Here is a 25,832-nt window from a genome sequence, read left to right as displayed (position 1 = left end):
AGCAGCAAATTATTTGACCCCTCATGCCAACTCCACCATTCAATAAGATCTTTCACCGCTGTATCACTTCCCTGCATTAATATATCTCTTGATTTCCCTAATGTCCAAAAAATCTATTAATCTTTGTCTTGAACATGCTAAGTGACCTTTGGCCAAAGATTTGCTACCCTTTGGGTGAAGAAACTTATTTTTATATCTGTCCTGATTGACCGACCCCTTTTAATGAGACTTGGACTCCCTAGTTTTAAACACCCCAGCCAGGGGAAACGTCCTCCCTGTATCTATTATCTCAAGGCCTAGAAGAATGTTGTATATTTCAATTATATTACCTTTCATTCTTCTAAACTCAAAAGGGGATAGGCTCATTCTGCTTAAATTCCTCACATGGGACAAACTGTCATACCAGGAATCAATCTGGTGAACCTTTGCTGTACTCGCTCTATTGCAAGTATATCCTTCCTTGGGTAGGTAGCAGACCTGTACACAGGTTTCCAGGTGAAGTCTCACTAGGGTCCTGCATAATGGAAAAGGAAGAGGGTTAGCCCTAATCACAAAGAATTGGATAAAAGCAGCAGAGAGAGGGAGAGAGAGAGAGAGAAAGGATAATAGCTTGAAAAATCACCAAGTAGAATCAATTTACGTAGAGTGAAGAAACGGCGAGAGTGAGAATGTATTGATTTTCTATACTCTCCCAACAGTGGTGGTAGTGTAAGGCATGGAAGAAAATCAGAAAATTATAAGTGTTTGCAAAAGGATGATGCAATAAACTTAAGGGATTTTAATCTACCTGTAAACTGGTCAAACCAAATTAGCAGTTTTAGTGTAAAGGGTGAATTTATTCAGTGTGTCTGAGATGGTTTTCTAGATCAGTATATTGAAGACTCAACAAGGAAACAAGTTATTTTAGCTGTAGTAACGTGCAGTAAGAAAGGGTTAATTAATAATATAGTTTATATCAAAAATTAAAGCTCCAGTGACCCAGGTTCAGTCCTGGTCTTGAGTGCAGTTTGTGTAGTTCCTGTATTTTCCCTGTGACTACATGGGCTTTGCCTAGATGCTCCGGTTTCAACCCCACATCCCAAAATCACATGGGTTGGTAAGTTAATTGGCTGCTGTAAATTATCTTGTGTAGGTGGATGGAAGGAAGGTAGGTGTAAGGAGCGGAGTGAAAGGGCATGTGAGAAAGAATAGGTTACAGTGAAATAACTGAGGGAATGGGATTATTTTGAGAGGTGACATTGACTCAATGGGCCAAATGGCTTTCTATATTGTAAGGAAATATGCAAAAGTGATTTAGTTCTGTCTGAAACCAGGGTCTTAAGTCTAAACAAAGCAAATTCTGGGGCATGAGTTGGCCATGGTGGCTTGGGGCACCACATTAAAGCGTATGATTGTGAACAAGGTATGGCCAATGTTTAAAAAATACAAATTTACAATGGCTATGTGTCCCTTTTACTGTATAAAAATACAATTTAAATGATGTGTATGTCAAGAGAAGTTCAAGACAGTGTTGGTTCAAAGGAAAAGGTTATAATATTTCCAAAAAAGCAGTAAACCTGATGGGAAACTTCACAATTAAGCAAAGGAAGACAAAACAATGATAAAGAAAGGGAAAGTAGAATAGGAGAGTATTCCTAGCATGAAACATAATTCCAGAAGCACTTGCACTTCTTTATATAAAAAGTGTAAAAATTGGCAAAAGTTACGGTGGGCTCCATATAGACTGAGACGGGGCAAATTTTATTAGAAAATATAAATCTTATCAACCTGTCTCTGATATTTTTGCTAATTACCTTGAATCATTTTCAACACTCTAATATAACAGAAATACACATGAGAAAGTATTCTGATTAAGCACTGAAGAAAGCAAGAAAGAATTAAGTGATTTTCAGGAAAGAAATATCTGCTATGGGATAATGCTGCAGCAGAAAATCTTTTTCAAATAGTGTAATAACTTCAAATTGTACTTCAGAATGTATTAGTCCTGAGAACACAAGTACCTAACATTGTAACATAATTGTAATTAAGAAAAGCTATAATTCATGGCACAGCATCAGAATAAACCAGTTATTAAAGTCTTCACTTTCGAACATGCTATTGATTTAGAAGTCTAATCCATGCACATAAAGAAAAAGCAAAGACTATTTTGTCTGAACATTCAGATCAATGTGTAGACTCTCTCAGATCATTCTTAATCTCTTTTGTTTTGTACAGAAGCATATAAACTAAGTTGTTTAAGGTGGTTTCATTTTAGTGCTTATGCTGCAACTTTTGTTAAAAAGCAAGATGACAAGATGCAATTTCTAAGGATTTCATGATACGAGTGAATTTTCACATGTGCAATGTTTAATAAATCAGAATCAGATTTATTATCACTGACATGATGTGAAATTTGATGTTTTGTGGCAGCAGTACAATGCAAAGACAAAATCTATAAATTACAAAAATAAGTAATTTATTCTTTCACTATACATAATGTAAAGGATAGTTGCTCCATCAGATTGGTAATGTTCTAATTATCAGAATTGATTTTGCTTTGTCTTGTCCATTTTTGGGGGTAAATGGCATTATTTCATAAATTACAGGTCATGTTGTATTCATTTTATTCATCATGTAAACAAACAAGAAAATTACATTAATTGTATTACTTGGTGGACTGCAGTCAGTCACACGTGCCCTTGTAAAATATTGTGAGAAGTTTCTGCAAAGGTTCACTTCCCATTCTGAATCCTGGTCTCATTTGCTAGTTAAAGCATTAATGAGGGTAATAGTCAGGCATCGAGTGCACTGAAATTAAAGGAAGGGGAAATTATGATGTTTTTGCAACAAAAGAAGCATCTATATTAATTTGAAATAAAAGCAGAAAATGCTCGGCAAATCAGGCAGCACCTGTGGAAAGAGAAACAGAGTTAAATTTTCGGACCGGAGAGACAAGAAATTCTGCAGATGTTGGAATCTGGAGCAATACACAAAAATTGCTGGAGGAACTCAGCAGGTCAGGCAGCATCCATGGAGGGAAATAAACAGTCGACATTTCGGGCCGAGACCCCTCATCAGGACTGGAAAGGAAGAGGGCAGAAGCCAGAATAAGAAGATGGGGGGAGGGGGAGGAATACATGCAGGCAGGGGATAGGTGAGTTCAGGTGATAGGGGGAAGGTAGTGGGTGGGGGAGAAGATGTAATAAGCTGAGAGATGATAGGTAGAAGAGGCCAAGAGCTGAAGGAGGAGGAATCCGGTAGGAGAGGCAGTGGACCATGGAATAAATGATGGCGGAGGGGAGGAGAGGAGATGGGCGGGTCATCAAGGCATGAAAAGGGAGCCATGGGAATAGGAGAAGACAAAGGAGTGAAGGTGTGGGGGAGAAAGAAAAAGAAGAGGTGGGGTGACCGGAAGTTGGAGAAATTGATGTTAAGGCCATCAGCTTGGAGATTCGCAAGGCGGAATATGAGGTATTGTTCCTCCAACCTTCACCTGGCCTCAACATAGCAGTAGAGGAGGCCATGGATAGGCATGTCCCTGCATTAATTTAATGGGAAGACTAAATGAGTTCAGATTTAAGCTGTTTTCCTGTAACAGTAAACCAAAAAGGGTCTGAAACGTGATGGGTAAATGAAAGACATTCTGAATAAGGATCTTCACTAATCTCAAGGAAGGTACTAATAGTGTGCTTTCTGTTTGACTACTTTCCAATCCCACAAGTAGAAGTTGCAGCTCCTGTATCCCCAATATTACTGGAATTTATTTTGTCTAATAAAATGGAAAGACAATCAAATTAAAAAGTGTCCTGAAACAAATTAAGCTACTTAAGGGAGAAAAATAATACTTTCACAAGTATGCCACCTTTGTTGTCATCATTTACAATAGGTTTTACAGCCAGTGAAATAGTTTATGAAATGCAGTCACTCTTGCAATGTAGGAAAGCAGCAATCAATTTATGTAGGACCACCTTCCAAAAACAACAATGTCGGAATAACCAGATGATCTATATTTGTGTTGCTGAAAGGTAACTGTTGCACAGGGCTATGGGGATTCAATTCATTTGAAATTGTGCCTTGGAATCGTTTATGCTCACCTCAGAAAGCAGATGGGGCATTACTATAACAATGCAAGGAAAACAGTCATGAAACTTGACTCCAGTGATTTTAATAACAAATTTTGGAAGCACTTTTCAACAAACAGCAATTAAGATATAAGTGCAAGTAATAGTGAACATGTTTTTTCATGACCATCCTGGTGTCTAAATTCAAAATTGTCTATGTCACTTCAGCCAAAATTTCAGACTGTTTAAAAGTGATTAGGAAATAAATGCAAGCCATTGGGCTACTGGCATGAACTGATTATACCCAGTTCATCCTTCTTTCCTGTGATCAACTATTCACATTACAGTATATATTAAAAAAATACAGGGTCTGTTGCTATAATACATTTGTGATTTCATTTATGTTTACAATAAGAGGGTTCCATGTGCATGCGATGGAGGGGGTGACAGGAGAGAAATTGTCAGCCCCATGTATTATGGAAATATCACACCGCTCCGAACATTGAATTGTTTTCCAAAATATGAGAGATTTAAAATTAAAGGAACAAAAGAATGTACATCACAAGGTTTCTATTATAAGAAACATTTTATTAACAAAAACAGTAAATTCCACTGGCTTAGCATTTTCAATAATGGTTAACTGGGCTTTTGCAACAAAATTTTCTTTCAATATTTATCACACAAAGCACTCGAAGATGGGGCTTCAGAATGGTTTTGCTTGTTTTATCTTGTTTGAAATGCATCATTCATAAGTAAAATTTCTTACAGCTTCAAAACAAGAGTTTGCCAAAACACAACACATTACAGTACCAAACAGTATCAACCTAAATGAAATTTGGAAACTGCCATGCTAGGGGCTGTAGGTAGTTTAAGACACAAGAAAATGTTGCTCCTGTGTAGCTGGTAAACCAAATTGTTAACTAAATGGATATAACTACCTTGGCAACATGAATAGCTTAAAACTGTCCAGTTTGTCAAGTGCCTGTTATCTAATAATATATATTCTACCGTTGTTGCTTTCTAAAGTTCCTACAGCCACTTTCAGTGTATCCAGGATTTTATGAGTGCCGTTAATAACAAGGTTCACATAAAGTAAATAAAACTTTTATTCCATCAGTCAATCTTTAATTTATTGTACAGATTTAATACATGATCTTATTTTATATACTTTGGAGCACTAGGACATACTGTATCTCCATGACAGATCATGAGCTATGATTCCACTTGAGAGCTAAAAATATCAATCCTGGATACTAAGGAACTCCTTATTAACTACTGAACCATGGCAGGTCAGTTTACTGGAATTTTCCTCCGCTTCATTGGCCGTTTGTGTATGGGGGTGGTGGTGGATTGTGCATTTGTTGAGGAAATGAATGTTGATTTCATTGTAAATGTTGCTTGTAAACTTAACCCATGTAATTACCTAGTCTTCCCTTGATACTAATAGAAACTTATAAAATATTATTTCACATTTCTAATTTCATAACTGTTAATATGAGCAAACATCTGTGTAGGAATCTGGAACATTACATGACTTCTCCTATTTTACAAGAGCAACATTAGAACTGGCTTTAATTGCAACTATATTTATAGCTGTATGGATTCCTATACACCTTAAGGGGGATCCATTGTTCGTGAACTATTTATGGATTGGTTAATAAATTACATTATAATTGCATTGAATGGAATTGCTGTTTTGGTTACATAGAACGCCTTTGTGATTAAGGACATATCTGGTATGTTCCTCTTTAATCAGAAAATAACTCCCTTTTCAGCTTTTTGGACAAGAAGGCACCTTTCATTCAAAGGTAAAAACAATGCTCTTTGTTTAGATTAAATGTAATTGATGTGGCTAGTGTAAAAGTGAGTGCCTAATGTTATGAATTGTTTTATGTGTCACTGAGATGGCTATAGCATTTGGCAAGGAGACCATCTCTAACTGACTGCTGACACAAAATACAATAGGTCCTGTTATGTTGTGGCCCCTGCTGTTTAAAGCATGTTTTAAATTCTTCCTTCCCGTTTGAACGTGTGAACATCTATTTTCCTCCCAGGAGGTCTTTAGCAATTCAGCTGGTTTCCCTTGAAGTACACCCATAGAATATAACATATTCTCTTTGTATTTGATTTGAAGTACATTACAACCAGGTTTATTGCTATGAAATCACCAAAAATAATATAAAAAGCTAAATAATGAGTTCTTAAGATCTAGATATTTTAGTATTCCATATATAGGACTCTTCATTCAAAGCTAGAAAATGAAAGACCTTCAATGCTTTAATGTTAAAGCTTTCGACTTCCAAATGGGAGAAGGACATATTTAAATAAAAAAGATGATGAAGCATAACAATTGGAAGAAATAAGCAACTGTACTTTCTGCAGTGATGCTGTAGATATTTAGGAAGATTACCATGTAACAAAGCACATTGACATTCAGCAACATCAATACATGTCTTGCAAATTAAGGAATGATCAGATTTTTGAAAATTTTATTTTTCCTGTTTTGAGAAAACATGAAAAAAATTAAAGTGAAATTATTGAGACCTATTTCCATTGGTATATCTAACAAAGATTTCATAATATTAGCCACCATTTCAGTGTAAAACTTGCTTTGTTTCCCACGCAACAAAACCTCAAACAGAAGAGATTACTGTCTGAATTACAAAAATGCAGCTAAATTATATTTACATTCACATGTATCTCTCTTACATGTATGGTAGACATTCATTACAATGGAAATTAATAAAAAGTTTGAGACTATTAATGATGGCTGCAAAAACATTAACATTGCAGATCTCATCAACAACTTCAAACTTGTCTATCCATAGCTACAGCTATAACATTGCGTTTACCAAAAAATGTCTGGATAGCAGAGATATTTGCATTGTCTATACAACAGGCTATAAAACATCACTCATCACAGTCCAGAAAGCACATATACATGTTTGTATAAATGTATGTAATAACATATTAGCGTGCATGAAAATTTTCAAATGATTGTATCTATGCTCTCTCTTTAATTTGTATATATCCATGCCTTATATTTCCTGTGGATGAAATTAAGGCGTTCTTACTTCTTACAAACAGAAAGGGATTATTCCACTTTATACTATTTAACATTAGTCTTATGTTGTAGCCAGCACTTAAACACAGGTCTCCCATGGATATAAAGATGATTAAACCCATTGATGTTGAGGGTCTGCTAACTAACTTTAAAGTTTCTTGGAGTAATGAGACTTCTGTCACATTGCAGAATTGTTTAGCACTTTGGCTGAAAACTCATGGTAACAGGTAGATTCTCTGTGCAATGTTGTAATACTCTTCTTGATGAATGCTTCATGCTGTTGTCTCCACAGTAAAGTTCAGACAACAAGAAGACGGAGCAAATGAAAACACTGTGAACAAGTAGGAGACTTCAACCAGCTTGAAATGTTAAAGCTTACTTTACAAACTGTTGTCTTTCCTTCCTGATTATCTGTACTGTCTTTTATCCCATGTGCTTTGCAAAAAGTAAATATCAGTTTTATCATGTCTTTGATAAAATGTTTTTTTTCGTTTCCTTCTCATTTTATAGGCTTCCTTCTTCCAAGTGTATGATCAGACGTAGTATTCTTTATCTTTATTCTTCTTGTTTTTGCTCGAATTTTTGGCATTGTTCACCTGCTTCTCTTTCACTACAGCCCCATTGGACTGAGCGGAGTTACTGATGTAGTTTCTGCTCTCATCTACGTGGTAGGAACCTTCGTCCCTATTCCTGTACTTGTACATAGCATAGAGGAGGATGAGAATGCAAAGAGCAGCTGCTGCTACAATCCCAACCACCATTCCTGTGGTACTGCTTGATTCTCGAATCACTTCTGCTGTTCCTGGGAAGCCTCTGCCACCTGGTCCGGTGGGGTTTGCTGTGGGTATATCATGAAATATGGAGGACGTTATTATTGAACTTTAGATTTTCTCTCAGCTGTATAATTAGAATAAGGTGGGCAAAGAGGTGTACAATACAGAGTGCTGGAAGGGGTTTCAAGCCATTTTTTTTGGCTCTCAGTTTGGGAAAGGAGGTATGATTGCATGACTTAAGAGCAGTTGAAATAGTATTTCTATGAGCGCTTCCAAGTACTCATTAGGTCTGCCCTCCTTTGCTCCTGTCCAGGTGTTTGTATTTAGGAGCTATTTCAATTATAGAGATGGAATCATCTGATGTTCAGAATTAAGTTACCTTAAAAAATTCATTACCACTAGGGGGAAAATATGAAGAAAAAATACTTCCATTGAACTTTCACCATTGAACAATATCACCACATTAAACATTCCAAAATTATCTCACAGCAGACATCAAAGAAATTGCAGTGTGCCTCTCTAATGGGTTCCATTTGCAGTTAATTTAAAAATATCAAAGACCAAAATCTGTTAAAGTTCATATACTGTATATACCAGCACATATTGATGTGTATAAATGTTAATGAATCTTCATTGCTCAAATGTAAACAGTAACATTTAAAGTATCAAAAAGAATGCTCACCATATGTGGGTCAGTCAATGTATTGCCCCCATGATTTTGCATGAAGGAAAAATGAAAGAAAGTTGTAAAAGAATGGTCTTGAAATATAATCATATTTGTTTATTACAGTATTTCAGAATCAAGGTATTATGCAATCTCTTAAAACTGTTGCATTTTAGCTAACATACCCATCAAAATGTAACAGAATCTAATTCTCGTAACTAATGCACATCCACCTCCATAAGAGTTGCGAACATTGTATTTCAAACATAAGTGACAGGTTGCAGGTGGGAGCTCGCTCTTCTTCACTGGGAAGTGTTCAGTCTGGAAATACCCACCAGGAGTATTGCTAAAATGGGTTCTTTTAATTATTTCAGAAGTCAACAGCAACCCAGCATTGCCATTGCTGGTTAAAAAAAAAGACATTGATCTGTTTTCCTGCCAGGTGGAGTCAAGAAAATTGATCCTTTTTCACTGCCACCATCTCTCCTAGCCTAATCTTTTTCTTGGCCTTCATACAGTATTTTGGGTGCCCGGGTCAAGATAATAAAAAGGAAAAAAAGAACATCAGTCTCACGTGGGACAATTACAGTCAAAATAGGACTGTTGGCAACCCTTACACATTTACCCCTTCCAGATTTTCGCAAGTTGTAACAAAGTGAATGAGCAGTTTATTGAATACAAGGTAAAATTAAAATAAAATGCAGCTCAAAGTCACAATATAAGAGTGAAGGCAGTGTGCGTGAGAACCAAGTTCATTTACTCACATTTCCTTGTAAATTAGTCTTTTTTCAATGTTTTAGTTTAAAGTTGTCATTGCATCAACTATGAAAATTACTATATTCTAATACAACAGCAGGTCAAATCTGTGTAATGTCCATCAAACTGTCATTTTGTCTAAACTCTTAAAAGACTGTAGGAAGTCAGGACATTAAGGCATAAGATCTAAATTATTGACAACTGAAGTTGGACACCATGGCATATATAATCATACCTTTGAAAATAAACAAAGTACTTTTATACAATTACAGCTATCAGCAGAAATTTTTCCTCAACCTCAATGCACTACCATGCATTCCTTCCTTGTCAGTTTATAAATATTTGCTTTCTGTTCTCCTGTAGACCACTATAAACAACCCAGGTCTATCTCAAACTTGTCACTTTATCAATAAGATGTTGAAAGTCTACACTCAAATTCCTTCCATTTCTTATTATTTTCCAAATTCACTTATTTGCTGCTCCATTTTCCCTCTTTGAAACATTAAATGTCATTTAATTGAAGTACATTTAAAAATTAGGTTAGACATTAAACTTAATTTTCTCCATTACTTTTATGAAGAGAAAAATAACTTCAGGTGTAAGGAAAGAGCAAATAAATCGTAATTAACAATTTTACAAACATATAACTTACCATAAATAAGGTAAACAAGAATTAATAAAATATTCAGAGAAAGCAGAGATTTAAAATGAAACAATGATTGTATGGAGAATGTTTTCTTAAATGAATCTCCTAAACCAATGTTTAATACTTTGACCCCATCAAAGATCAGCTTTCATTAAATTAATGACAGCAACATTTTATCATAATAAATCAAGAAACCAACTTGCTTCCATTGTGATATAATGGCTTGCTGAATCATGAAATCAAAGCTGGGTCAAAGTGCTAAACCAAAAAGATAGCCCAGTTTTACCATTATTTTTATTAACAAGAAGTATAGGATTGCAATGGCTGACATTTGTTCTTGTATGTATTATGCTGTGACTACCAACCCATTTGTGGAATGGTGCCTCACAATGGGTTTACGGACCTGGTGCACGGGAGCCCAGATCAGTGCTTGGGGTTGGGGGAGGGAGGGGTGGTGGTTTTGCGGGGGAGAGTTATACAGGATGTTGAGGCACAGTAGGAAGCATTGTATTCCTCACTGCGATACTGCGATTGCATCCTTTTATGCTGCTGCATTGTGGCTACTATAGAAAGTAATCTGGCTCACTTTCCAGCAGTCAATATGGCAGACAATTGCTGTTAGGAAATCACAGATAATGTTTTTGTGCATGGTTCAAGGTATAAATCCTTAGAACAATTGTTTTAAACTGTCTCATTTAATAATTACTCAAAAGTTTGGGGTTGCCAAATTGGGCACAGGTGATTAAAATAGCAGGCAACATAACATTTTATTTCAACAGATGAAAGCAGTAGAACAAAGTCAGCTACCAGCAAGGTCTGATCAGTTGATTATTTAAAATTGGGGATTGAAATGAATACAAATGTCTTGGATTCCATTCCCAGCAGGAAGCAGAAGACTAATGATCATGAGCAGTTCTTGCCACATTGATGGAGTATCAATCTTTGGCCCATCCTAGCTGCCTACCATTTAAGAAACTGTGAGCGATGCTATACATAATAGGAGAATGATCACCTTGTGTAATCTCCCTTGCAGGTACCAGAATTGGACTGTATACTTTTTACGTTTCAAATGAGTGCTTTCTGCTTGTCAAGATTACCAGCAGGCAGTATGGAATCATGCAACAATGGGTGATTTGAAATAGCCAATACAATTATTTCATGTCTTCCATGTGGTTTCAGAAGAAATTTATATTTCATGGTATGATTTCATGGCTTTAACATTTTGGTAAAGTGATCTTTTATGTGCTTAGAAAACAAAAGGAAGCTAGCCAGTTCAGCATTGAAATTAATGTTATAGAGACTACAAAAATGAGTGGACAAAGGTATAGCAAATGTGAAATTATCCATTTTGGAAAGAAAAGTAGAATGGAAGCGTATTGTTTAAATGGTGGAAGATTGCAGAGCTCTGAGATGTGCAGGGATAAGATGTCCTAGTGCATGATTAGCATAATGCTAGACTGCAGGATCAGCAAGTAATTAGCAAAGATAAAATAAGGATGTCTTTGTTTGTAGCTTGGGGATTCTAATACAAAATCGGGAGGTTTTGCTTCAACGACCTCAGGCATTGGTGAAACCACACCAGGAGAATTCTGTACAGGACATAACTGCATTAGAGATAGAGAAGGTTTACAAGACTAATATCTGGGATAAGAGGGTCACAGTTAGAAATACAAAGTCAATAATTTAAACTGGAGAAAATAAATGTTCACCTCATCTGAAGCTCATGAAACTTTGAAGCTCCTATTCAAAGGAGAGTGGAAGCAAAGTTTTTGAATATTTTTGAGGTTGTTCTAAAAAAAGTGAAAGGCTGAAGTGGGTAGACAATAATATGGAGTTTATAGAGCCAGAGTTATACAGCACAGAACCAGGCCCCGGCCCAACTTGTCCATGTTGACCAAGGTGCCTTCCTGAGCTAGTCCCATATCCCTCTAAACCTTTCCTATCTAATGAACCAGTCCAAATGTCTTTTAAACATTGTAACTCCTCCACCTCTTTCTCTTGCAGCTCATTCCATTATACCCAATACCTGCCCCTCACTTGCAATCAGATAAGCCATGATCTTGTTGAATGTGAGAGAAGGCTTGAGGGGCTGAGTGGCCCACCACTACTCCTAATTCATATGTTCTTAATAAACCTTCAGAAGATGATGATGCACCACCTTCTAGAACTGTGGCAATACTCCTGGGGAAGGTATCCTCATAATGTAGTGAGCTTGGAGTTCTAGGAGAACTCTATGACTCTAGGAGAATCATTGTTCCTCAAATAGGATGGTGATATGCTATCCAGGACTTGTATACAAAGATTCAAATTAGCCTTCTGCCTATGCTGAGGTAATGGCGCTGTCTCTGCTGTGATAATAGGCTCAGCTAAATTCATGATGCAAAAGTGAGATGGTTATGTGAATAAAACCTTGATAGCTCAATTATTGCCATGAAAATTACAGTAGACCCTAAATAGCAAGGAATGGCAGAACAAAAAATACGTGGAGAAGGGGATTAGAAAATACTTGGAGGGAATGTGGCAAGAAAATACAGGGTAGTCTGAAAAAAACTTATTTGTCTGCCCTAACGCAATAACAAATAACACAATGAAGCTCTCAATTTCTTTGGAATTAACTTCCACTGACCACACAAGGCTTGACTAGTAAATTCACCAAGGTGGAAATAAGAATCCAGACTTCTCTGTGTGAAAGAATTCATCTAAACGAGACAAGTTCTTCAACGTAGTTGCCATGCAAGGCTTAAATCTGGAAGCCACATGCAGATGGATTCTCTTTTTAAGAGGTCATTTACTAAGACACCATAACTATTCATATTTATACATCTCTAGACCTTGTACTCCATTTTGATAGGTGTAGCCAATTAAAATAGACTTTAGACTGCATGTATCTAAACAGACTGCCAGTATCAAAACAATTATAAGGTAATCAAGTTTTGGTGAAAGAGTGGCAGAACTACGTTGAACTTCAGTCATGCTGCCTAGTTTCTTTCAACTCTTTATTAACCTGGACTTAGAATTAAATGTATACTTGTAGTGTCTGTATCAGAAAATTCTGCAGAGCAATAAAAATACAAATACAATGTTGGTCAAAGAGGCAGACTTGAAGGAGGTCCTTGAATTTGAAAAGTGAGGTTAAAAAGGTTAAAGAGATTTGGGGAAAAATTCCAGTGAGTGGGATCTTGGAAGTGGAAGGCATGGCTTCTACTGATGAGGTAACGGCAAAGGAAATTGAAAAAGTTGTTGGAGTCAGATGACTGCAGAACTTAGGCACAGAATGGGCTACAGAGATTGCAGAGAAGCTGTGAAAGATTTTTACTAAATATATCTTTCCCCTACACACTATATATTACACTCGGGGATCGAAAAAGCACATTGCCACCTGCTTGGATCCTCAGTTCATTGCAATGATGAAACATAATGTACCTGGTGTCTCATAGCTCTTGATGAAGGTGTTATTGTACCATATGATTTCATGAGCAGCAATACTGGAAGAAATTACATGTTTTCAGAACTGTAAATGAGTGAGTTGAGGCAGTAAGTTTTACTCCTAAGCTACAGTCATAGGACAACAAAATTGCACTCTCTCAAGCTGTACCAATGGGAGTTGTTTATTGTCTGCAGCTGTTCTGAATTAGATTTGTACTAATAATTCTAGATGTCGATATAATTGGACATCATAGAAGCATGAAAAAATATGATTCTTATAGATGTTACACCATAACTGCACAGGACAAAGCTATGTTTCATGGTGTTTGGCAATTATCTTCAATTACAATGTCTGGCCTGGAATTTCTTGGCAGCATAAAGCTGACAATACTTTTCCCTCACCTACCTACTAAGTGTGCAGTTACCTCAATCAAGTTCCCAAGTGGTAATGAAGTCAATGAAGTTAAGTCTGGCATGATTGAAAAAACCCTGTCCGCAGGAATATTGACAAAAAACTTCGATAGCTAAAGCTATGGCAGAATTGCCAGCAATCAGAAAAATCCAGTCCATTGCCTTTTAACAATACATACTAATAATTCAACATAATATTTCAATCTACTGAATGTTTATAATTAAACTATTTCCCTGATCTGTGCAAGAGATCTTTGTCTTAGATATTTCTTTTCAGGCTTGATAGGTACACAAAAAATATCATGGAACTTAATCACTAATGGGTTAAAACAAGACAAGGCATCAAGCCAAAATGATGCTGGTGAAAGTGGTTAATTGACTTATGGCTTAATGTGTAAGTATCAATCCTTATCCTTTTAAAACAGATGTATAAAAAAGCCTGGCAGAAAGAGTCGTGTCCTGTGCAATTTAATTTAATTAAACTGAAAAGTAGAGCTAAAACCATTACATTATAATAGTTTTCTTTTATATAATTATATACTACTTAATTAGTTTCCAAAAACAGTGATTTAGACTAATTTGTACATTCCATTCTGAGTCAGACATTTTGCAGTTTCACAAGTTACTGGCTGTAAGCTGATCATGATGAAATGTTTGGTTACAACATTTTATTAAATGGACATCATATATTCACAAGGAAATATTTTTAGCTGACACTAGTGAAGGAGAAGGAATAATCTTAAAGGTTATCAAGGTAGGTCACCTTATTCAATAGGGACATTTCCAGCAAAATTTCTATTGTAAAATACTATACCAAGTCTTTCAGATGGAGTTGATGCATCCAGTGAGTGTGTTTCCAACTCACTGCCATTGAACTGATCAGAATCAAACAACCTTCTTGGTCTGAGATGCCAGTTGAGGCATTTGAACACAAACGAAAAGAGTGTGGATTTCTTTTGAGCTCAATGGTTTCTGTTGGAAAAGTATGGATCTTGGGAATAATATTTGCTTTAGTAATATTATAAACCAGAGTTTTTTTCTTTCATTAAATGCCTAGTCTGGAAATAAGCAGGTTTGTTTGAATGTGTTGTGCTCAGCAACACTTTCACAAAACTTTACCTGTTTTGCAATTTGTTCATATAACTATCATTTCTTATTCTGTACTGTTTTATTAAAATATAAAATGATACTCTGAAATAATCAAAACAGAACTGTTATTAGGTCAACAGTCTTGAAAGGAAAGGCTCATAGAAATCATTTTACAGATGGCTCACAACAGTCAAATTGAAAGGTTACACCTTGAACAGCTTCACCTTCATCTCCACTCATTTTCTCCAGATCAATATGCAGGCTTTGAACTCACATGGTCCAAACCACATTTGTCTTTTTGAAGGATATGTAGAACTGCCTTTGTTTCACTGCTGCTGAGGCCCCCTCCCTCTTTTTCCTGTATATCAACTACAACATTGCTTTGAGTTCAGTGTGAGTTGTTTCTGCACTCACACTGAACTCAAAAATTTCATTACTTTTGCTGCCAATTTCCACCCTGCTAATCTTCACATAGTCCACATCAAAAGACAGGCTGGTCACAAACATTCATTACAAGCCTTCAGACTCCCACAAGTCTCTTGACTACACTCTGTCTCTTGTGAGAATCCCATTCCATTCTCCCAGTTTCTCTGATTCCTTTGATGTGACCCTCCGTACAGGTGCCGATGAAAAATCAATCTTCATCCTAACTGTGGCTACCCCTCTACCACAGTGGTCAGAACCTTCAACTGCATCTCATTTATTTCCCACATTTATGCTCTTGCAGCCTCTCCTCTTGGACAACAGTAGAATAGTTCCCATGATCCTCACCTTCCTCCCTATCAGTCTCCACATTCAACAGCTCATCCTTTGCAGTATCCACCAATATGAACAACATTTCACCGACACTTATTCTCCTCCCTTCTCCTTACAGCAATTCGAAGGTACCACTCCCTTTGTAATGCCCCAGTCTGCTCTTCTGTTCACAGCAACCATTCCCTGCCTTATGGTGCTTTCCCATGCAACTGCATAAGATGCTACAGCAGTCCTTCCATCTCTTCCCTTCCCACCATCGAGGGACCCAAATAGTCTTTCCAGGTGAAGTGATGATTCACTTGTACTTCTGATCCAGTTTACTGGATTCAGTGTTCTCAGTGTGGTCTCCTCTACTTGGAGATACCAAACACAGATTGGGTGATCACATTGTCTGCATTCGGACATGTAGCCTGACACTTGAATTCTCCATCCCACTGCCACTTTAAGCTTCCTGCATGTTTACAAAAAGGCCCAATGAAAGCTTGAGGAACAACACCTCATCTTCTAATTGGCCATGTTGTAGCCTTCTAGACTCTACATCAAATTCTCCAACTTCACTTTCTCTGTCTCTATCAGAAATGGCCATTTCTGTTTTAAGTCATCCATCTGTTACATTAGCTCATTTGTCTCTCTCCAGTTCTACAGCCTGACCTGCTAGGCATGTCCCATAATCCTGCTGCCAGCTTCACATAACACAGAGGAAGAGACATAATCACTCTGTAGCTGCCTCCATTAACCCATATGGCCTGGTCTCACCCAATCACAGATATACCTTCTGTCCTACCACCCTCTCTTTTGACAAAAAGTCATTGACCTGAAACATTTTCCATTTCTCTCTCCATAGATGCAGCCTGACCCTCTGAGGGTTTCCAACATTTTCTGTTTTGTTTTAAATGTTCAAATTGAAAGGCTACCATTGTTTTATCCAGTTGCATTATAAACTGAACAATAATAAAATCAATATTTGAATTAGCCCTTTTTATTCACTTTGTACAGCAAAGCTTCTGTTTGCAAAATATTACCAAGGTCTGGATCTTGAGTCTGTAGCCATTCAACTAAAATAAAAGTGCTGCTGGGAGGCAGGAATAGGTATCTGAATGTCAAATAAGCTATTCTCTGGCATCCAGTAAGTGATCGCTTTATGTTAAAGTGTTAGCAGTTTTAGAAGTACTTTCAGACAGTTTCACCAGTCTAGAATAGAAAAAGTTCCTGGCAGAAGGTAGTGCAGTTCATGTTAATGTAACAGGAATAAGCAAATGGATCTGATGGATCATTGCTGGACAGCTTGAGAAGTGTGTATATCAGTCTCTTCAAATTAGCAATGAATGCATCAATTAAAGTGAAATGAGTTCAAAATTAAATTTTTGCTTATGGCTTGCATTGTCAAAGATTACAACTAAAACCCTGCAGAGTCTTTTAAACCTTTATCTTGTCTGCTTCTGGAAGATTTCTTCTTGAATAAATTATTCTTTTCTCTCGTTTTGCTTCTCTATCAAGATTAACCAGACTGTAATATGATTTCTTTTTTAATGGTCATTAATTTTACTTTTAAACATATTGTCAATTATTTATTTAAAATTTCAATAAAATATTAACTGCTTTCTTGAACAGCATGTTATTGAACTTACAAGGGAAAATGCTATCTTAGATCTGGTCCTGTGCAATGAGGCAGGTAAAATTAATGATCTTGCAGTTAGGGGTCCTCTTGGAAAGAGTGATCATAGTATGATTGAATTTCTCATACAAATGGAGGGTGCAATAGTTCGATCTAAAACCAGTGTATTGTGCCTAAACAAGGGAGACTACAACGGGATGGGGGAGGAGTTGGCTAGCGTAGACTGGAAACACAGGTTATATGGTGGGACAGTTGAGGAACAGTGGAAGACTTTCAAAGAGATGTTTCACGGTGCTCAACAAAAGTATATTCCAGTTAAAAGTAAGGGTAGGGAGAGCCAGCCTTGGATAACTAAGGAAATAAAAGAAGGCATCAGGCTAAAAGCTCATGCATACAAAGTCGCCAAGAGTAGTGGGAAATTGGTAGATTGGGAAAACTCTAAAAAGTGACAAAGAACCACTAAACAAGCAATAAGGAAAGGGAAGATAGATAATGAAAGTAAATTAGCACAAAATATAAAAACAGATAGTAAAAGTTTTTATAATATAAGCAGAAAAGGGTGGCTAAAGTGAATGTAGGTCCCTTGGAAGAGGAGAAGGGGGAATTAATATTGGGTAGTGGAAATGGCCGAGACCTTTAACGACTATTTTATGTCGGTCTTCATGATGGAGGACATGTCAAACATGCCAAAGAGAGATGTTATGGATGTGATGGGAGGCGAGGACCTCTATGTAATCACTGTCACTAAAGAGGTAGTGATGAGCAAACTAGTGGGCCTAAAGGTAGACAAGTCCCCTGATCCTGATGGGACGCATCCCAGGGTACTGAAAGAAATGGTGGAAGTTATAGTAGGGGCATTTATGATAATTTACCAAAATTCTCTGGAGTCTGGGCAGGTCCCAGCAGATTGGAAGACAACAAATGTCACGCCGCTGTTTAAAAAAGGATGCAGGCAATAGGCAGGTAACTTATAGGGCAGTCAGCTTAACATCTGTAGTTGGGAAAATGCTTGAAGCTATCATTAAGGAAGGAATAGTGAGACATCTGGATAGAAGTAATTCCATCAGGCAGACAGCATGGATTCAGGAAGGGCAGGTCCTGTTTGACAAACTTACTGGAGTTTTTTGAGGATATAACGACCGTAGTGGATAGAGGGGAACAGGTGGATGTTGTATACTTGGATTTCCAGAAGGCATTCAATAAGGTGCCGCATAAAAGACTTATCCATAAGATAAGGATGCATGGATAGAGAATTGGTTAACCAATAGAAGGCGGAGAGTTGGGATAAATGGGTGTTCCTCTGGAGGGCAATCAGTGGTGAGCAAGGTGCCGCAAGGGTTGGTGCTGGGCATGCAACTGTTCACGATATGCAATAATGATTTGCAAGAGGGGACTGAGTGTAGTGTATCTAAGTTTGCTGATGACACTAAATTGAGTGGAAAAGCAAATTGTGCAGAGGATGCAAAGAGTCTGCAGAGAGATATAGATAGGTTAACCGAGTTGGCAAGGGTCTGGCAAATGAAGTACAATGTTGGTAAATGCGAGGTCATCCACTTTGGAAAGAAAAATAGAAGATCAGATTATTATTTAAATGGTGAAAGATTCAGCATGCTGTTGAGCAGAGGGACTGAGGAGTGCTTGTGCATGAATCACAAAAGGTTGGTTTGCAGGTGCAACAGGTTATCAAGAAGGCAAATGGAATGTTAGCCTTCATTGCTAGAGGGATTGAATTTAAGAGCAGGGAGGTTATGCTGCAACTGTACAGGTTGCTGGTAAGGCTACACCTGGAGTACTGCATGCATTTCTGGTCTCCTTACTTAAGGAAGGACATACTGGCTTTGGAGGTGGTGCAGAGGAGGTTCACTAGGATGATTCCGGAGATGAGGGGGTTGGCCTATGAGGCCTATGACCATTCTTCTGAATTCCAGTGAGTATAGTCCCGAGGTTAAGTCGCCTGGGACTATAACTCACTGGAATTCAGAAGAATGAGAGGGGATCTTACAGAAACACATAAAATTATGAGATAAGATAGAGGCAAGAAGGTTGTTTCCACTGGTAGGTGAGACTAGAATTAGGGGACATAGCGTCAAGATTCAGGGGAATAGATTTAGGATGGAGATGAGGAGAAACTGCTTTTCCCAGAGAGTAGTTAATCTGTGGAATTCTCTGCCCAGGGAAGCAGTAGAGGCTACCTCATTAAATGTATTTAAGATACAATTAGATAGATTTTTGCATGGTAGAAGAATTAAGGGTGATGGGGAAAAGGCAGGTAGGTGGATCTGAGTCCAGAGTCAGATCAGCCATGGTCTTATTGAATGACGGAGCATGCACAATGGGCCAGATGGCCTACTCCTGTTCCTATTTCTTATGTTTTTATGCTTTATACAAATTAGTCTGTCCCTGAATGTTGTTTAGCCTGCAAAACATAATATAAACAAGCTAACTTTGAGGGACTCAGAGCTTTGTAAGATCATAGATCTACATGTTTATGAATCTACCATCAGGATAAGGGGACAAAATTTGGTTATGTAACCACAGCAAGGCAATTCCACAGGTTTTGCCCTTTAACTCAGTTTTTATAGACTGATCGCAATGCTGTAGACACTAACTATTGACTACTTATTTACACTCACTCAGACAAATGGTGTGCTCTCCTAATCCAATCTGTTATATCACAACCCAACAACAAACCTGGTGTCATCAGCTATCTCTAGTAGTTGGTTGTTTCATTACATCATTGCATGTTATTTCATTAATTTAAACAGGCTAAGTAGGGCAGAGAGACGAGTGGGAATAAGGGCTTGAGCACCATTTAATCTCTCTGATACTTTAGGCTTGGGATAGGTGGTGGGCAAGTTTGCTAAGACCCAGCAGTTCAAATTTTCAGATGGCAGGTCAGGATCCAGAAATGTGTGGATCCTGGGTGGAGCCCCTCATCCTTTAAACTCTACAGGTGTTTCTTAGGTTGGAAGCATTATCTAGTGGAGTACCCCAGGGATCAGTTCTTGGCTCGAATTATTTATATTAATAACAGCAGATGGAGTTCAACCCGGAAAACTGTGAAGTGATACACTTTGGAATATCAGATTTTAAGGCAGAATACAAAGTTAATGGCAGGACTCTTGGAAGAGTGGAGGAACAGAGGGATCTGGGGGTCCACGTCCACAGATCCCTCAAGGTTGCTGTGCAGGTTGATAGGGTTGTTAAGAAGGCGTATGGTGTGTTGGCCTTCATTAGTCGGGGTACTGAGTTTAAGAGCTGTGAGGTAATGTTGCAGCTCTATAAAACTCTGGTTGGACCACGCTTGGAATATTGTGTTCAGTTCTGGTTGCCTCGTAGTAGGAAGGATGTAGAAGCTTTAGGGAGGGTGCAGAGGAGATTTACCAGGACGCTGTCTGGATTGGAGAGCACATCTTATGAGGATAGGTTGAGTGAGCTAGGGCTTTTCTCTTTGGAGTGAAGGAGGATGAAAGGTGACTTGATAGATGATAAGAGGCATAGATTAAGTGGACAGTCAAAGAATGTAAGTGACATGATTAGAAAGTTAGCATATGACACCAGAATTGGACATTTTTTGGACAGTAAAGAAGGTTGTCTAAAGTTACAGCAGGATATATATAGATCAGCTGGGAAAGTGGGCAATGGAATGGCAGATGGAATTTAACTCAGACAAGTGTGAAGTGATGCATTTGGGAAGTTAAGCCAGAGCAGGACATACACGGTGAATGACAGGGTCCTGAGGAGTGTTGTTGAACAAAGTGCGCTTGGAGTACAAGTACATAATTGCCCGAAAACTGGAACACAGGGAGGAGAGGAAGGTATTAGGCATGCTTGCCTTCATTGACTGAGGCACTGAATTTAAAAGTTGGGACGTCATGTTACAGCTGTACAAAATGTTGGCTAGGCTGCACTGGAGGATTGTGTGCAGTTCTGGTCACCACAATATAGGATTAAACTAGAGAGGGTGCAGAAGAGTTTCACAATGATGTTGCTTGGATTGGAGGGCTTGAGTTATCAGAAGAGATTGAATAGGCTAGGTCTTTTTTCCATGGAGGGAAAAAGGCTGAGAGGTGACATGATAGACATATGTAAAATTATAAGAGGCACAGACAGGGTATGTTTCCCATGATAGGGGTATCTAAAACCAGAGGGCAATAAGTTTAAGATGAGAGGGAGGAGGTTCAAAGGGGAACTCAGGGGTAAATGTTTCACACAAGGAGTAGTTGTAACGACATTTAAGAGGCATGTGGTCAGGTATTTGCTGGAGGAGGGCACAGAGCTATATGGAACTAAAGCAGGCAAAGGGGATTTGTGTAGCTGGGCAGGACGGTCAGCATAGACACAAGCTGAAAGGCTTGTTTCTATGTTGTGCAACTCCATGACTTTATGCATGTATAATACAGAGCCACAGGGTCATTGGCTGCACTTGGCAGCCAGAAATGATTGTAATTTAGCAAGGACTGATACAAAAAGTGAAGTGGAGCTAAAGGGTGTGAGGAAGCTGTTAGTAGATGGTTCCTGGAATCACAACAAATACTTTGTTTTTTTTTTGGAAAACTAGCATATAATGTTATTTCACAGAGTAGAACAACCTCTTTAATCTGGGCTACAGCGCAGCTTGGAACATGATTTTTTTTTGCATATTTCTAAGTTGTGGCACAAAGTGTTCACTGAATGGGATTTTATTTTGGTTGATCTGCTCCATTATGCTCTACTCTATTGTGCTTTTATTTTACAACTTTGCTTTTAACTATTCAATAATTGCTTTATTTTACAAGGCTGCCTTCCTAACTATATTTTGTGTACTGATCTACATTGTCATAGTACTATGAAAGGTACGTGTACAAAGAAGACTTCATCTGTCAAAGACTTTACTGCTGAAAAAAATCTCTGGCCCATTCCATTTTGCCTCCTTTTTTACTCCCCCTCTCAAGATTCCTGTATGACTTCAATTAAAACCAGTTAAGGTGTTTTCAAATTGGCCAATCCTTGTTCTTGAATCATTACGATGGAGAAGGAGGCCCTTTGAACTTATGCTATCTTTGCTGAAAAATTGTCTCAGATGAATTTCTTCTAACTCTACCATTAGTTCTGCAATCTTTTAAGCCTTCAAATATTTTTGAAAGGCTGCACTGAATCTACATCAGCCACATTCAGAGTAGAGCATTCCAGAGTATAATGCTTGCTATGTAGAAAAATCTTTTCTGCACATGACTCCTGGATCTTTTAAAACACTTCAAATTTGTGTTCTACAGTCCTTGACTGCACCACCAACAGGAACGGTTTCTCTCTACCCCACTGAAACTTGTTATGATTCTGTAAGCCCATATCAAATTTAAACCTTTTCTGCTCCCAGGAGAACAATGCTCATAACGAGAGGTAGCAGCTTATTCTGTTTGTGTCAAAGGGACATTAGATTGTATGGATATCCAAGTCACGCATTGTGTGGTGCAGTTCTCCCTGCGTTTCCCAACATATATTCCACTGGAAGTTAGTGGATAACAATCAGTGAATCAGTTAATTTTGCTCTGCATTAGCTCATGCTGCTGCTAGTTCCAGGTACTCCAGCTGAGACACTTTTATACTGCTTATTATTTTTTTGCTTACTGAACCTGAAAGAAAGGTCCTCTTTTCATTTTTAATCTACAGATTTTGCCGCCACCCGCCCCACCCCCTACCATTGATCACTAGAAATAAAAAAATTCAAGAGATACACATTTTTTGGGATTTCCTTGTTCCCAAAGTTTGTTGTTGACCTCCACTTCCCAAAAGTAAATAAAAGGTACCAACACAGTGAAATACTATACGGCCTTTGTTTCGAATCATATTGGTCAAAAATTGCTTGATATTACTCTTTCTTCACTCACTTCCACAACTGAGAAATTATTGATTTCTGGAATTTTCTTTTATGTCAACTACAGCAGCAATTTTGGATGCTATGAAATGTCCCAAAATGCCTTGGTGAATAAAGCAGCAAATCAATTCAAGTTCTGTCTCTGCCGAGCAATTGTTGGCTCCTTCCAGGAAGTATTCTTGAATGAAGTCACGATTAAACTTGTGATAACTTTCAATATTTTAATAGCATGACAAAACTTATTAATGGTGCTCATACATAAAGAAAGATAATTAGTGAGTCTCTGCCTCCTGTGGAACTCTAACTGCAAAAGTCATCTCAGATTCTTGAAAGAAGAAAGGGTATTGGAGAAAGTTGACTTCATAAAACTAAAATCTGGTCTTCCATGTGAGTTCTCAGCAATTATAGGAGGAATTTTCTATTTATAGTAATTAGGGATTGAAATAGGCTGCTGGAAATAGAGAATTCAGGTCAAAATCTCCGGGGCAGTGGCACAAAAAGGAGTGTAAGTGAATGGACAGAACTTTGTGTACTGCCCAATATTCATTTATAGTCCAACAGAAATGAAGATGGGCTAGAGGATAGGAAGATGCACCCATTCATTACCATTCTAGTTTTTGCTACCACATTGGTTATGGGATGCAGCATCTTGCAAGTGTTGAAACAAGTATAAGAAAAGGAAACCAAAAATGACATTTTTGAGTAGGTAGCTTTGGTTGGGATAGCAGAGGGTGGGGTGAGGGAGGGGGGAGAAGGAGGAGAAAGAGTAAGAATAAAGGACATCAGAAAGTAATTTAAACCAAGGGAATAATTGCAACAGTTCTAACGTGACAATGTGAACAGTGATGGCCTCCTTTGACAGCTCAGCCAAAGAGACCAGAGGATTTGGCATGTTCCTGGAAAACTTTCAACTGAGTGAATATAAATCATTCATTGGAAGTGAAACAGAATTTGTAAATGATAGAGTATAGTGTTACACAAATTATATACAGAAAGAGTACAATAATTTTGTTACATTGACCTATGTTTCAAATGAAATATATGCAGAGGCCAAGAGCAATTTTTGTTGGCTTTACTGTCTGTTCTGTAGATAGTAGTGTATGTAATTATTCACTTAACTCTATTGACGTATGAACCTGCTAAATGTCTGTGTCAACATTTTTGAATTTATGCATACAAGGTCAGGTTCCAAGATGCATCTTTCAATATCTATGTGTCTATTAAAAAGGTGAGATACTTGCATCAGTCTATATTTAAGGTGAAAGGTATGCGTCTATGAATACTGAGGTATGTACTTTTTGTATATACGTAGAATAATCTCCATATTCATCTCATTGTTGTGTTAAGACTGTGTGTTTGATGTATATCTGTGTTTCTTTGTTCCAAGTAGAGACCTCACCATCCCCATTCAAATGGAAATGATCAGCTAATGTCCATTCCTCAAGGCTGCAGTACTGTGGGTGACTGGGATTGATCGTATATGTATACACAAGTTGAATGGAACTATCTATTTTGCTGGAGGAAATACCTCTGCCTAGAAATTCACCTCTAGTCAGTAGAGTTTAACATTGCAATCCAGTTTCAAAAACTATTCCATTGAAGTCAATGGAACCAAATTTCAGAAGCAAAGTACAGGATATTACTGGTACATTCTGGTATGTCTGACTGGTAATTAATTTCTAAGCTTTTTTTTTAAAGGAGTTACTGCAGCTTTGTGATAAGTTCCATTTGCTATATTTTACAGAAAATTCTTTGCAAGTGACCTTGGTAGACAACTGAATTGTGCTTTCTACACACTGATTAACTGGACATTGCTCAAGTATTATTGTAAATCCTGCTCTGCATTTAACTTGTTGGCTGACAGTGTTTTTAACCCCGGTACTAGTTAGCCTGATTGACTAAGATGCCACGGTACTGATTAAATTTAACAAAATTACTGAATAATCCCTTCATCTACCAAAAACAAGTAATCGAAATGCTTTACCTGCCTACAGTGACTAAACAATGAAACCCCTTCCATTGATCAAGCAGACAGATAAAGCATGCAAACACACAATCACAGAAACACTGAGGAATAGGTAATAAAAATGGACTAACCTAACCCACCTGAGCTTGGCTCACATTCATCAATGTCCTCATCATCGCTAGGACATTCAGCAGATGCAACCAATAGATCATCTGTGCTCTGTGGGGGAAAAAAATAATAAGATTTAGGGTATTTTAATTCCAAATAACAATAGAAGTATTTTAAACATTGCAACATTATTTTCAAAAATAAAAAGCAGCCAATATTTTAAGAATTGTTCAAATATTTGTATCATGATTAACAATATTTAAATGTCATTACCTCAATGATGTACTTACACATATTTTCTTTGAATTATAGTCAAAGTGAATTTCTAAAAAAAATTGCAGTGTAGCAAACCACTGTCTATGCTGCTGATTTCTCAGGTGACAGATAATGAACAATATTTTGAATACATTTCACACAAATTATTATTAAAAGTCAAAAAGACCTAAAACTGCAGGTCAGCTGAAGATTAAAAGTCAGAACATAAGCTTTGTTTTCAAATAAATGGACTACGGTAGATTTACAGTTGGAAACTCTGAACACTTAGAAGTATTTCAAAGAGCACTTTGTAGTAAAGAATGCTGATATATGTTAATTAACAAGAAATAAACTGGCAGTGACTTGGTAATTAGGGAAAATGTTACCTGTACAATGCTAACATAAAATG

The 25,832-nt window shown here is 37.5% G+C and overlaps 1 protein-coding gene across 16 annotated transcripts in view; it reads right to left on the bottom strand.

Moving 5' to 3' along the window:
• Window positions 1-4,613: 4,613 nt before the first annotated feature.
• Window positions 4,614-25,832, bottom strand: part of nrxn1a (neurexin 1a) — a 1,334,105-nt gene continuing 1,312,886 nt past the window's right edge. For 14 of the 16 annotated variants that reach the window (XM_052010794.1, XM_052010792.1, XM_052010793.1 and 11 more), the window contains 2 exons: window positions 25,192-25,279; window positions 4,614-7,924 (listed from right to left, as the gene is read on the bottom strand). In XM_052010794.1, the coding sequence (XP_051866754.1) occupies window positions 7,638-7,924; window positions 25,192-25,279 (375 nt within the window). In that variant the 3' untranslated portion in view covers window positions 4,614-7,637. Of the gene's footprint in view, window positions 7,925-11,649; window positions 11,734-25,191; window positions 25,280-25,832 lie in introns of those variants that run through there. The other 2 variants (XM_052010796.1, XM_052010807.1) reach the window with 2 other exon arrangements.

This window comes from Pristis pectinata, chromosome 3, assembly GCF_009764475.1.
Source record: "Pristis pectinata isolate sPriPec2 chromosome 3, sPriPec2.1.pri, whole genome shotgun sequence".
Classification (NCBI taxonomy): domain Eukaryota; kingdom Metazoa; phylum Chordata; class Chondrichthyes; order Rhinopristiformes; family Pristidae; genus Pristis; species Pristis pectinata.
Note: the sequence above shows the minus strand (reverse complement) of the source record. Positions and strands in the feature narration are given on the sequence as shown.